This window comes from Oratosquilla oratoria, chromosome 41, assembly GCF_046742065.1.
Source record: "Oratosquilla oratoria isolate Oo_2021 chromosome 41, ASM4674206v1, whole genome shotgun sequence".
Classification (NCBI taxonomy): Eukaryota; Metazoa; Arthropoda; class Malacostraca; order Stomatopoda; family Squillidae; genus Oratosquilla; species Oratosquilla oratoria.
Window position 1 is genome coordinate 1,809,965 of NC_134817.1, and position 15,104 is coordinate 1,825,068.

Genomic DNA, 15,104 nt, shown 5'->3' on the forward strand with positions numbered 1-15,104 from the left:
TGAACTGTATTTTCTCATTCGCCGACGATGTTCACCATCCCATGGATTTAAGGCATGTACTGGGTGTTGGCTCTGTCCTCTCTTCTGATTGGTCAATGTTTTTGCTTCAGCCAATCAGCTTGAAGATTTGAACACGCCTCCAACACACCCTAGTTGTTCAAGGAATTATCAACCTTATCAACTAGCCCGTAGAGGCGAGACTTGGTGCAATTTATTTGGTAAACATGCTCTTCATCTTGACCAGAATACTTTGCTATTGGTACGTAGTCAGAATGGCATAAAGTATGAAACTTTTTCCCAAAATGTTACATGTAGTTTCATGATGAGAGATTTTAATATCCCACTTCATCGCAGGTTAATAGAATCAAAATGTAACGAAATTCTGGTGTGTAAATAAAAAAAAAAATTGTAAAGCTTTAAAAGACAACTAAAACAGGGAATGGGGAAATAAGTCGTAATAGCAAATGTATCGTTCAGCTGACGTGGACGCCCTTGGTAACAGCCGGGTGGAAGTACGTGAGACAAGCGAAGTAAAGCTTAACGGCGGCGGCTTCGTTCCAGTCGGTCACCGTCGTCTGTGAGTGTCACACGGTTTAAGTTAGGGTCCTTCCAATCGCCAAATGTAAGTATCTGCGCAGTGTTAATCAGTCTTTAATGGTAGTCACGCAGGTAATTGCAATTTATAAAAAGAGAAATTTAATACGACGTGAAGTACTAATCTCGATTATTAATACATATTTTTTTTCTAATTGAATGCCATGTTTAGTTATAATTCCTGGCAGGATTAAAATGCGTTGAAACTTAGAGGTTCGTTTACACTAGTATTTAAAGCTACCCGAACACAAATATGGAAATGGTTATATTAAACAGGTGTTCTATTCACAGTATACAGAACACCTGTTGATGCCTAACGCACGGTGCGGTGCCTACCATCGTACACCTCGAATTTGCTGTAATTACATACGCAACAGTCTAGTCTAACTCTCTTATAACGCTTTGTTTATGTAAAAATGTGGTATTTTTTCGCACTCTACTATCTGCTTCAAATGGTAAAGGTCCCGTCCATATGAAGCCAGAATTTCTCGCACACGATGTGCACACTTGCTCAGGCGAGATTCAATAGGCCGTGGTTTGAGAGAAAGTTCCCGCTCTCTCTTTTTGACCTTGGAGATGTTATCTACCTCAAATTCTGCTCGAGGCTGTATTTTTTTCCCAATAAGTTTGTGCACAGCGAACTTTTTAGAAGTGCACACCTACGCGTTATAGCAATAGAAATATAATCGGTATTTTAGTTTTTGTACATAGACGCGATATAGCGTTGGAAAATTAAATATTAATTTTGTAAATTGTAATACATGAACGTAATATACGATTTTCTTGGCGGAAATAAAAATAGAAAATACCTTGCTACAAGCAAATATACTAATGAACGAAGTCGCTAGCATAGGATCGGGACGCCATCTTGTCAAGTGTTGTCTGCCCGGTCCAGTTGAGGCATGGTACCCTCTGTACTTCCGCCAGTATCTCGCGAGGTATATATTCTTGAAGGAGTGCTATGGAGCTGAAATCCATGCATTCCTTCAAGCTACGAAAAATATATATACCCCACAAAGAGAGTGATTGAACAGGCCGCCAACATCCGTGACGACGACGATCCGGATGACCTTAAATTACAGATACAGATTTACTAAATACAGGTTAGGTTAGGTTAGACAAATTTATCATCCTTTCATTTCTTCGACGTTGGCATCTATCATAACAAACGTGTACCATTCGTCCGACGCGACTTCGTTACTTACGAAATCTATTTTACCAACTTCTGTTTAATTCCGCCAAGAAAACTGCACATTACGTTTATACATGATGATTTTCTGATATATCGCGCCCATCCCATATATACAACTGAACATTTACCTTATTATACATCAACATAAGTTTTTCTTGGCGGAAATTGATAAAGTTGCTAAAACAGATTTACTAAAAGTCGCTGCGGATGAATGATAGGCCATGTTTTTGATAGATGCTGAGGTCGAAGAAATGAAAGGATAAATTTGTTTACTCTATCCTAAGCTGATGCTGACGGCCTGATTAAGTACTCGATTGGACTTCGGAGAATAGTTGTCGCATAGCTTGAAGGAAGCCCAATTGTCTTTGTAACAGTGCTTATTAACGTCACCTGGAGTTGAACACCCGGTGCACATGAAAACCATCGTCAAACAACACTGACTGGACAGACAACATGGCGTCTTGATTCTATGCTCGCAGCTTCGTTCGGTGGTATATTTGCTTTTAGAAATATTTTTTATTTCCGTCAAGAAAAACTTATTGCGTTGATTTATTATAATTTACAAAATAATTTTAATGCTATATCGCGTAGGTGTGTACTTCTAAAAAAAAAATATATATACAGCTCTGGTGTGAAGCTAGTGTGTCGTAAACTCTTGTAAAACCAAGAGATTTGTACAGATAAGAATAATCTGCGCCATCGCATCATGCTCGTGTCGGTCCGCGCACGCCGCGTCACCAATGGCTAGGCCCCTTTTGGCTTGTCCACTGATATTTGGTGACTTGTGCACTTTTTGTATTTACCTCGTTTGTCGCGTAGACCTAACTATATTAAATATTGTATATTTTTATTACAATATATAAACGTACTTACGTTTTTAGTGGCGGAAATCCACTAATAAATCTGTTAAAACAGATGCACTAGCTACAACTCACGAGCTTCAAGACGTTTGTTTTTGTTGAAGACGAACTAACTGAAGTCTAACGAATTGGTCTAATCTAGTTTGATGCCCTCTAGCGATGCTAGATGCCTACCCCATAGGAAGTTAGGCGAGACCAATTTATTATACTTGACGTTCTTTACAACAAACAAAACGGCATCCCGTTCTAGTTGTAGATAGTGTATCGCTTTTAGCATTTTTCCACCACTAAAAATACGTTATCATTTACAAAAAAGAAAACCATTTTCTATTGATATCGCTTAGGTATGCACTTCTGGAGATCTACCCCTAATTCTAAGTATCTATATTCTGTAAAAAAAATATTTATTCCTGAAATTTTGCGATATCAGCGCGTAGAAATAACGCAGATGTCGGCGACCTTTCGAAGTGCCCTTTGTCCGTTATCGGGATCGACCAAGTAAATAAGTTGCCCACAAGTTTTCTTTCCGAAACTAGCCGTATCGTGTATGGTCATATGATCTCAGAAAAACAAATTCGTAACTTGGTCTGGTTGTCGAAAAGGGGGGGGGGGAGATTCGGTACACGATGACCTCTGCCCAATGAAATGTTTTGGTTTTGGCTGATGCCAGCTTGTTCAAACACCTCTACCCACTCTCCATCTTTCGAAATGAAGGGTATATTTAGATTATTGGCCAGCAGATTTGCTCGCTCTGTGAATACGGAGGTTTTCTGGGCCTGTTACTAAGGGAGTGCAAACCTACACGTGCGGAAAGTGTGGGTGAGTGGAGGTGGAGGTTGTATCTTGGGGACGGGTATGGGGTAAGCCGCCAAGCAGTCAAGCAAGTCAGAGATAGTGGTAGTGGGTACACCCGGCCAGAACGTGAGCTTTTGTATGTTGGGGAAAGTTTGTGCTTGCTTACTTTATAGATAGGGAGGCTATTAATTTAATGTTCTAAAATATAATTAGAATCTATTTCAGTGAGTTACCCAAGAATTCAAACTAGATAGGTTTGTGGGTTTCGGGTTTCAGCGCTATTGAATAAATTATCGCCAGGACATGGATATTTTTGCAACTTCGGATACGTTAACGCGCAGTGCTACCATGTTCGTTCCAGCTCTGCTGCGAAAACGTACTGCAGTACACATTGTTAGTTCTTTTTTTATACTATTTAACATTATTCTAGTAAGCTAAGGTATCTGGCAAATGTTATTACTTGGCCATGAGTCTTAGGAATCGTTAGATTACATAAATGTAATAATTATTTAGTCTTGATCCCCCGAACCAGACCGATTTGGTCGTGTTAGCCAACTCCAAGGTCCCATATACTTCATTATTATTCATAACTGTTGTGTAATCATGATGAATGCAAAGTAGGTAGTATTCAAGCATGTTGCCCATCCAGTGGAACAGGACTAAAGATGCAACGAAGACGTTGTGTATGGCGGGTCCGACTTGTCCCTGATAACTACAATTTATTGGCAGATCAACCACCAAGATGACGACTTACTTCAGCTACCCCGCACCCGAACTCCAGAAGGAGCTTCGTCGCATTGCTAATGCCATCGTGGTTCCTGGCAAGGGCATCTTAGCCGCCGACGAGTCCACTGGCACCATGGGCAAGCGCCTGAGCAACATTGGGTTGGAGAACACGGAGGACAACCGCCGCAAGTACCGTCAGCTCCTGTTCACGGCCGACAAGGTACGGCAGGAATTTGGCCTTGGCGGCGCGACCGCTTCTCCATCAGTTTGAATCTGGTTGTTTTGGGGGCTTGTGTGTGTACGTATACAAGTTTTATGCGCGCGTAAGCGCGCACAGCATGCGTAGGCGTGTTTGTGTCAGGGCTCGCGTGTTTGTGTCAGCTCGCGCGCGCGCGCGCGTGTGTGTGTCAGAGCTCGCGCGCGCGTGTGTGTGTCAGAGCTCGCGCGCGTGTGTGTGTGTGTGTCAGTCAGAGCTCGCGTGTGTGTACGTGTGTCAGAGCTCGCGTGTGTGCGTGTGTGTCAGAGCTCGCGTGCGCGCGTGTGTCAGTGCGCGTTCGTTTGTGTGTCAGTGCACGTGCATGTCAGTATCAGCGCGCGTGCGTGTGTCTGTCAGCGCGCGCGCGTTTATGTACGTTTGTGTGTGTGTGTGTGTGTGTGTGTGTGTGTATTTATGTATTGTGTGATTAACTATGGTCTTGGATCACGTGTTGGACTCGGGATCGACAGCTATTTCCCTCCCGAAAGAGAGCTCGTGTGACTGATCTATGGGTAATGCTGTGACCTTACACGCTCACACACCAACTCCTGCCCACGAGAGTTGCGAGTAACAACCCGCAGTGCAACGATACTGAAATTATTCGGCCCTGGGTGAGGTTCGAACCCGGACCGCCGTGTGTGTATACTGTATATGTGAATGTATGTGCTATGAATGTGCATATGCATATGTATGGGCATGCATGCGTATATGCAAACGTATGTATATGTGTTTCATCTTAGTGTTTCGGTAATATTGGTCAATTTTCCTCTCCCCGTTTCCATGGAAAAAAGTAGTTTACAAATGTGGAAAATATGAATTGGCCATTGAAAAATTAACTGTTCATGTCTTGTTAGTTATGTTATTTGCAATCTTGATCCCTCGTGCACAATACCTACAACCTAATACCACTAGGTGTAGATTGGGAATCTTGCAATTATTTATCTTTTATAATCCTGAAGGTCATAAACTGCAGTGTTTGAGCCTGTGCTGTTTTGTGCATGTGATAGTTTTGGGTGTCAGTTTGTGTGGTGGCAGTATCTGCATATCATTGCTAATGACCAGTGCTTTTCTTGAAAATTAAGACTGAAAAAGTATAGTATGAGAGGAATAGGGGTTAGCAGGAAATGAGGATGGAAGTCTGCTTAGAAAACATCTGATCAAAATGTTGACCTGTTCCATAGGGTTTTCACTTGAGGACCTAAAGTGTTGACTGCATGAAACATTTTAGTCTGTAACTCAAATTGGGTTGTGGTTGATGTTATTTTAGTTGGTTGATTGTGGTTTGTTGGCAGTCTTTCATGGAGGTGTTACATGGTACAGTATTATAATTAGTTTGTAAAGCTTGGATTACAAGACTTGTTTCCTTGCCTTCCAGTCATTGGGAAACAACATCTCTGGCGTCATCTTGTTCCACGAGACCCTCTACCAGAAGGCTGATGATGGCACTCCCTTTATCGAGCTCATCAAGAGGTTGGGCATCATCCCTGGCATCAAGGTCGACAAGGGTGTTGTCCCCCTCATGGGCTCCGAGGGCGAGAGCACCACACAGGGTCTGGATGACTTGTCTCAGCGTTGCGCACAGTACAAGAAGGATGGCTGTGACTTCGCCAAGTGGCGTTGCGTGCTTAAGATCGGCAAGAACACCCCCAGCTACCTGGGAATGTTGGAGAATGCTAATGTCCTCGCACGCTATGCCTCCATCTGCCAAATGAATGGGCTTGTTCCCATTGTTGAACCAGAGGTCTGTATTTTGTAGCTAATGGCTTCAGTTTTCTAAATATGGCCATGAATTGCTTGGAGACTGCATTGCCTATAACTAACCTATTTAATGAACAGGAATACATTGTGGATGGTAACGGAATAATGGTAAGTGTTCAGGAAATATTAAATTGCTGTATATGCTTTCAGGTGCTCATGGACGGTAGCCATGACTTGGAACGCGCCCAAAAGGTGACCGAAACTGTCCTTTCCTTTGTCTACAAGGCCCTGAATGACCATCATGTATTCCTTGAAGGCACACTTTTGAAGCCTAACATGGTCCTAGCTGGTCAGGAATGCCCTACTAAGTACACCCCCATGCAAGCTGCAGAGGTAAGGCACTGTGCCCCACTTTTCTGACATATGGTGGAACTCGAACCATTTTAGCCAGGTCTTCATCACAAATATGTTTATTAATGGTTTGTTCTTTTCTTCAGGCTACTACCCTAGCTCTCTCCCGCACTGTACCTGCAGCTGTCCCTGGCATATGCTTCCTGTCAGGTGGCCAGACAGAGGAAGAGGCTACAATCCACTTGGACTGCATTAACAAGGCGTCTAATGCCAGGAAACCCTGGGCGCTGACCTTCAGTTATGGACGTGCTCTCCAGGCATCAGCCCTGAAGGCATGGTCTGGTACAAATGTCAAGGCTGGGCAGGACGAGCTCCTGAAGCGTGCAGCTGCCAATGGTGCTGCTGCTGTTGGCAAATACACAGCAGGGTCATGTTCAGGAAGTGCAGGTCAGACCGACCTCTTCGTGAAGAACCACCAGTACTAATTTAGTTATCCTGTGGGCACTTGATGTCGGGTGAAATGGATGGACCCATTTTAGAACTTGAATGTGATTGGATTTCCCATATAGGATTTATAAATTTATTTTTTAATAAACCGTGTGATATTGAATTTGTTTTATCTTTTCATCCAGTATTTTATGTGGTCTTGTAACTGAAGAAAGTTACACCACCAAGTAATGGTCTCCAGCAGTCAATACTAAAATCTTTAAGGCACTGGTCCACACCCTGAACAAGTTTGTAACAAAAAAGGAAAGATAATCTTTACTTTGATTTGATTTGATTTTTTTCCCAACTTTTTGCCCAATGAATGGTTCCAGCCTTGGAAATTTGTATGTCGATCAATCTCTTGAACTGAGCAAATAAATTGTTGCCTCGAGTTTTGCTAAGTGGAAGCCCTGCAGTTCCAGTGTTCTTTTGAACTTCCCATGGATCTCGAAAGAAAATTTGGATTGTCTTGTTACATCAATATGGGACTATTCATGTCACCAGCTGAGTTGTAAGGAGAAGAGCTTGGTTACAAATGTCAGTATTCCATGCATGCAAAGCCTAATAATACAGTTGCAGTTGGAGGTTTTGGGGCCCAGTCCAAAGACAGTGTAAGCCCCACAAGGCTGCACTTGATAGAGGTAGGGGGATTGACAAGTTTTGAGAATGGGTAGCTTCGCTGTCTATTGGTTCTTGTAATGCCCAAATTCTGAAACAAATTACAGGCCACCAAAATTGGTCTCTAACCCCCTCTGAACAAATTTAGACAGAAGTTAACCTCTTGGATATTGTATCTGAAGCGTATTTGTAATCCTGCTCTTCATCCTTCGGAATTGGACCCCACAATTTTTTTGACTGGGTTAGGTGACTAAGGCCAATCCGGGCCTGGAAATTGACGTATACAGGTGGGTACTGCAGCAGAAGTGAAGGTAGTTTGTGCCATGCAGTGTTTTTGTGCCTCAGTGGTGCATCTATCTTCAGCATACGGTACTTCAGTGATCTTCCCCCATTTCAGGTGATCCAGAATAGATTTAAAGCCGCAGGTATTGACGTCGAGGACTTTGAGGAATACTGGAAAGTCTTTAAAGGGTTCTGCCAGGTTAAGGGTATGGTACAGGGTCCAAGTTTGTGGTACGAACCACAGACTGAAACAGGTTATACAACTGAAGGATGAAGTTGCCTTTTACATCCAGCTGTACACAGAGGTTTCTAAAGTACACTTAGGTTTCTTAATGCAACACTCCAACTGCCACCTGTGCAGATGTTTGGGCCTAGGACATAAACTCTCTTTAGGAATTGGAGGTGTCTGATGCCCTGGGCCAATTCCCTAGGTGGGTTTATCCCTTGGGCTCAAACGTCCATATATGTGGTGGTTGGCGGGTGCTGGATCAAGAGACCTAGGTGTAATACCAGTCTCCGCATTCCCCCATACCCAGCGTACGCATCTAGGACAATCTGTCTGTGGACATCATGATTCGGTGGTTATCTTAATTCAACAGAACCTTTCATCTTTACCGTAACAAGGGTGAGGTCAAAATGGCCGCGATAGCATCTCGCTTTGTCTTCCTATCTCGTGGGCGCACGGATACCATCGACAGCATGACGAGAATAGAGTTCCTGCCTCTTCATCTTGAGATACAAGGTTCATGGGAAATGCTCCTTAGATTTCCTACACACTCACTCGATACACTGTCTGCACTAAACTAGCTTTGGCCAAGGAGCTGTCAGATGTCTATTCATTTCACCGCTTCTACTAGTATGGCTCTTCAGTCACCACCACCACCACCACCACAGAGTATCACCTCTAGCTTCCTTCTCTGCCTGTCACCCTGAGAGTTTCGCAGGATGAAAAATGACAACCGTGGTACTTTAGGTGCTGGGGTATTGGTTGCATCTCTCGATATTGTTCCATGACTTGTGGTGTGTGCGATGTTTGGGCACACGTGCTCTCATCGCAACCCTCTTGCATCTGACCCAGCCTCAACATAACTACAGTCCTTTACATGGAAGAACTTCACTGGAAATGTCCTCGATGTCATCAAACAGGAGTTATCATCTGGTATGGCTGCGTGAGTCGCCAGGCTAATGAAACACCCACTACCACACATGACTCACCCGCCCCTACCGTGCCCCTCAAACTGTCTCCAATACTTCAGAGTATGCAAGTAACTGCACTCTGTGGTGCAGTTGCCGCTGTCAAGACACGGGTTCCTTTACTTACAGAACGTTTCGATACAATCGAAGCTTGAATTGGTTGCTTGGCTAGTTAGCAGGCTACATGCGAGGTAACATTTTAGATTGAGTATCAACAGGTCATTGATTATCAACAGGTTGTCGAGTATAAACAGGTTATTTGGCTGTCCTGCCCTGCTTCCTACAACCTTTCAGAATCTTAACGGCCTGTTTTCTGCATTTATCTCAAAGGAAATATGGAATTTTTTTTAAAAAATGTCTCCCTGATATACAAGCACTCATCTTGTAGGTATTCTTCACTGCATATTCTGAACACCCTAGATAAATGCAGAAAACAGGCCAACACAGCTTAACAAAATAGGGGTATGTTCAGTATCTCATCCCATCTGATTCCTATCATACCCATTGCCAACAAAGATTTAAGCTATCCTTAGTTGCCCTTCAAACTCCCTTTTTCCTCTTAACATTGTCGTCCATCCTCAGTAGACCACTGTTCATCCTTTTTATTTTCTTCTTCCTTTTGTTCTCTGGTTGTGAGCTAATGTTCTCCACCCAGTCAATTTTTCCATCGTATCTTTAACCTTTCCTGTTCCCAAACCGTTGGTCCATCTTCTCCCTAGCCTTTCCTAGTATTCAGTTACCTTCTCTCCCCCTCTCTCTACTTCCCCCTTCCTCCCCGCCCCCGAACCTCTTATTTATTCTCATTCATGTGCATTATGACTATGTACTTGAAAAAGCTGTAAAAAGCGAAACATCGTACTCATAAAAGCTCCACCCTCACATCGTGTTTATTTCGATAGACTTGTACTAGAATAAGCTGAGAAAAGTGTGGGAGGTATTGAAGGATAGAGTAGAGGTGGGCGTGGGAGAGGAATAGGTGTGTTTCAAGGAGAAAGTGACAAGGTGTGTAAAGATGGTATATGTAACAAGGAGGATGGGAGGGAATAGAAGGGTTGTGAGTGGTGGGATGAAGTGAAGAAAAGTAGCAGAGAAAAAGCAAGCATTTAGGGATGGGTTGCAAAATAGGAATCGAAAAGCATGTGAGAGGTACAGAGAAAAAGAAGAGCAAAACACAAGATCAAGGGGACAAAGAGAAAATAAATGTAAAGTAGGGTAGGAGAATGACAAACTGAAAATAATCTAAAGGTGTTTTGGAAGGAAGTTAAGAGAGGAAGGAGAAGCAAGTCAGAGAAAAATGTATAAGGTGCAAATGAACAGACATTGGGAGTGATGGCAGTAAAGAGAAGATGGGTAGAGTATTTCAGAGACCTGTTGAATGTGAAGGAGGATAGAGAAGGATTTATATTGACAGTGGGAGGCGCTAAGAAAATGAATGTGATGTAGGAGTAAAATAAAAAGAGATACAAGAAAAGATGATATACAAGGAGCTTTGAAAATTATGAGAGTTGGTAAAGCACCTGGGTTGGATGGGTGTCATGTGAAGTGTCTCGAGAAGGGAGGTACAGTAATAGTGGACTGGCTAGTGAGATTGTATGATGTGTGTCTTAGGGAGAGGAGAGTGCTGGAGGACTGGAGGAGCGTCCCATTTTACAAGGGAAAATGGGACAAATATGATTGTAGTAGTCTTAGCGGGATCAGCTTGTTGAGTGTAGTTGGGAGAGCTTATGGGAGGGTTTTAATTGAGAGGATTAAGAGAGGAACAGAGCTAATTGGTGAGGAATGGTATGGGTTTAGGAAAAGTGGGGATGCATGGATCAAATTTTTGTGGGAAGGCTTTGGCAAAAGATAAGGATGGTTTTGGGGGCCTTTATGGATTTAGATAAGGATTATGAGTGGTTACACAGAAAGGCATGGTGGGAGGTATTGCAAATATGTGGGATTGGGGAAAAAGCTGTTCGGGGCAGTCAAAAGTCTTTACAAGAGTAGTAGAGCTTGTGTTACACTTGAAAATTAAGTGGTTTGAGGTAAAGGTGGGGCTGCGTCAGGGATGTGATGTCACTATGGTTCAATATACATCCATGGGGTGGTACAGGAGGCAAGTGCGAGGTAATGGGCAGGGGACTGTAGATAGTGGAAAGAAGTGGGAAGTGAGCCAGTTTGCTGACGACACTGCACTTGCGGCAAGGTCAGAGGAGGACTTAAGGCAACTAGTGACAGAGTTTGGGAAGGTTGATACTCAGCAACCTGTTGACAATCAACGACCTGTTGATACTCAATCAACGACCTGTTGATACTCAATCAGCGACGATCTGTTAATAATCAACAACCTATTGATACTCAACCAACGAATAAAACGGGATGCTATCGCCGTCATTTTGACCTCACCCTTGTTACGGTCAAGATGAAAGGCTCTGTTGACTTAAAATAACCAGCAAATCGTGGTGTCCATAGACGGGTTGCCCTAGGTGTGAACGCTGGGGATAGGGAAACATGCGGAGGCTGTGGCTCACATGAGGGTTCCACGAGTTGCGCAGGGCGTGTAGCGTGTATTTTTTGGGTGGTGGGGGGTTACTACGGGGCTGGTATCCTCCTGGAGTTCAACCTAGCTGCGGTCCGGAACACTTTACACATAAATTCAAGAAGCGATGTACATGCTATGCCACTTTTGGGAGTGGTGGTACCCGACGGAGATCAGGAAGGAAGGGCACCCCTCGACCCTAGACATCGCCAGGTGGTGGGTGAGCGTTGCTTCGGAAGTGGATACGGTGAGTGCCGCGCCACTCCTGAGGTGAGTGGCGGGCTGAGGCATAGGCGAAGAATGGCAACAGCTCTACATTCTAAGAGATATTCAAGGCAGATCCTGTGGAAGATAGATTACGCCCTTCACCTGGAGGTAGGTGGATGGCCTCGCACCTTGTGACGAGGTAGCACATCCATACTGATGTCGAAATAGCAATAAGGCTGCTATGGTCGACCCTGACTATCAATCTGGCCTTCTTGGTGGTGACGCCCTTCATCTGTGTGATCATAAGTGCCAGGGGGCAATGTGATCTGCTGAACCTCGTCGCTACCTTGGCAGCTCCTGTAACCCCATGTGACAGGGTATCCAGCGAAACCTTGCAGACTTGTCTTGACAGCGCAAGAGGTTCAGCGTGTGCAGGATTGACATCGTTAAGTAGACGTCTTCCGTTGTTTATCCTTGCCGGATGACGGCAATAACACTCCTTGAATCTGTGTGGCTCACTACTGTCCCCTGCCCACAGAGAAAGCATGATCCAAGGTCTTGAAGATGGCAACAAACTCCGTCTGTAGAGCTATCACCTCATCGGCGGCTACAAAAGACGCGCCACACCCTCGTGTGAGGGAGTCCACAAAACCGTCATTGTAGTACGAGGAGCCCAAATAGATGATGGATTTTATGGCCCCAAGGACCATGGACAGTAGTCGTGCCGGATTGCAGTCAGCCTTCCTCCTGGTGAGGTAGAATTTGGGAAAGGTACACTTTGCTGAGGTTCATGCGACCCCTTTCGCTTAGAGGAGTTGGCAGCAGGGGATGAAGACTCATTCTTCTCCGAGGAGTGGGCTGTGGGGCGCTTGGCGGAGGTAGGACCTTGGTTAGCAAAATGCAGCGCTTTACGGTGCCCATAGTGTAGCAACGGCTGCCAGTCTTCCTGAGACCTATCATCTTCATTGGTCAGCTCCAGGTCAGCCTCAAGGTCATCGAGTGAGACTGGGCCCAAATAATATAATCAATGACGCACATTTACGGGAAGGCAGGCAGTGGGCACAGCGAACTCGTAAGCTTCACCAGTGTATGGGAACGTACATGGTCTATTGACTTAGGTGTAGGGAAGTTCCTAACAGCTTTGACTTTATTGTCTGTGGTGTGAATACCATGTTTGTCTACAAGATTACCTAGGAATTGTATGCTAGATTTAAAAAAAAAATGAACACTTGGGGAAATTGAGCTTCAATCCAGCTTCAGCAAAATGTTGCAAGACCAGAGACATCTTATGGAAGTGGCTTTCCACATCCTTGGAGACTAAGATTAAGTTGTCCAGGTAAACAAAAAGTCCGTTTCCTACAAGCGTTGGCATGTCAAGGGGGCAGTAAGTTAGTGCAAACGACTGATGAGCGATGGAGCAAGTGTGTTACTGAATGGACGCCGCGAGATGGGAAGCGTGGAAGAGGGAGACTGGACAGGAGGTGGAGGGATGAGATTGAAAAGTTTGCAGGAATGACGTGGCAGAGGTTGAAGCGGTCGTGTGAATCATGGAATGCTATGAAAGAGGCCTTTGTTCAGCAATGGACACAGGATGGCTGATTTGATTGACTGATCGATTGTTTTGATAGATTCGAAGGTCGAAGACGACGACGGCGACGACCTGATGACATCTAGAATGACAGGTACCGCTTGATTAAATGCAGGTTAGGTTAGAATTGACGAATTTTCGGAACTTAATCATACTTTAATTTCTTCGACCTCCGCCTATACCAAAACAAAGATGGCGTCTCAAGTAGTCAAAGCGGCTATCTTTTTTAATAGGTTTTAGCAACCTTTTCTATTATTGGTTTCCGCCAAGAATAACGTATATTACGTTGATGTATTATAATTTACCAAATTACTATTTCATCTTTATTGCTATATCGCGTAGGTGTGTACTTCTAAAATTACCGAGATAGGTTAGATAAGCAAGTGCATGAATATTGATTACAAGTTGGAACTAGGGAAGCAACAATAAATCAGTATCCAAACCTTTCAGTGCCTCCATTTCACTGCCAATAAGAAACCATTAACCTGTCCTCCTGTCAGCTATGCCAAACAAGTAGCAAAGATTGGGAATGGCATGGAACAAATCATCTAAAAATAATCAAGATTCACATGCATCTATGCCTACTGTCAAATCAATATAACCGACAATTTGGAAGCAGCACTAATGCACGTAAGAACAAGACATTCCCACTTACATGCCCCCACCCCCACCATTTGCCAATGTAAGTACATACATATACCAAGGACTTTTTCACTCTTACAAGGGAGGTAGCCAAAGACAAAAGGCACAACTCTCCCACCCACCAATCCTAAAAAAGTAGGTAGAGCAATCTGGCTAACCAGAGATATACAATATTATTATAGGAAGTTGTGGAAATATGATAGAAGTGTTGTTTTGTCACCCAAGATTTCATGCAGTGTCATTATTTTCTAGGGTAGATGAGAGTAAGTGGTTAAGTGCTGTGTAAATTGGACATTCTAGTAGTATGTGTGGTATCATTAGGGTAGTAGTTTCATCGGATAAGGGTACATTACAATGTAAGTACTACCCTAATAAAACCACACATACTACTAAAAGGTCCGATTTACACACTACTTAGCAACTTGTAAGGTCAAGGATTTAATTTTTTTTTATGTGTGACTTATAACACGTAGGATTGGAGAAAATATATCTCTCACTCCACTCCTCCATTACGTCATGAGGACATGTTTGTGTGTATGAACCGATTATGAACCTTAAATTCGGGTGAAGGGGGGAAAATTCCCACCTTTCAGTTCAGGATTCCAGTAGAGAAGCATTTCTTAGGATTTTAGGACACAGCAATATTCCACCACAAAACGAGACAGCGAAACCTTAATTAAATTACGAAGTGATAGCCGGGGTCTATAATAAGGATACAAACACACTCAGAAGCGCCCGCCGGGTACAACGCAAGGGGTAGGCATTAGTACTGGGCAAACACCGCTAATTTCAATACCGGAATTACCAGTGAACAACAATACCGTTACCGAAATTACCGGCAGTGCACCGGTAAAAGACTCGTGAGGTAGTAGTGACGTCCCAAGTTCTAGTCGAGTTCGAAAAATCAATGTTTTTGTCCTTTAATAAGCTATATCTCTGGTTCTATTTTACATATCAATTTTATTGTTATGTCATTGTAAAGGGAAAAAGTCATACTTTAATTGGTGCTACTATAGTATGCTATCTACCGCACGAGTGAGTGAATGGAGGGTGTCTGAGGGTAGGTGTGGTGTATAAACTTTCGTCCGCGTCTGTCT

The 15,104-nt window shown here is 43.7% G+C and overlaps 1 protein-coding gene across 1 annotated transcript; it reads left to right on the plus strand.

The window, feature by feature from the left end:
• Window positions 1–464: 464 nt before the first annotated feature.
• LOC143020882 (fructose-bisphosphate aldolase-like) lies at window positions 465–7,082 on the plus strand. The gene is made up of 5 exons (XM_076177754.1): window positions 465–622; window positions 4,171–4,387; window positions 5,799–6,164; window positions 6,332–6,514; window positions 6,619–7,082. The coding sequence occupies exons 2-5, from the start codon at window positions 4,184–4,186 to the stop codon at window positions 6,955–6,957; spliced, it is 1,092 nt and encodes a 363-aa protein (XP_076033869.1). The 5' UTR covers window positions 465–622; window positions 4,171–4,183; the 3' UTR covers window positions 6,958–7,082.
• The last annotated feature ends 8,022 nt before the right edge of the window (window positions 7,083–15,104 follow it).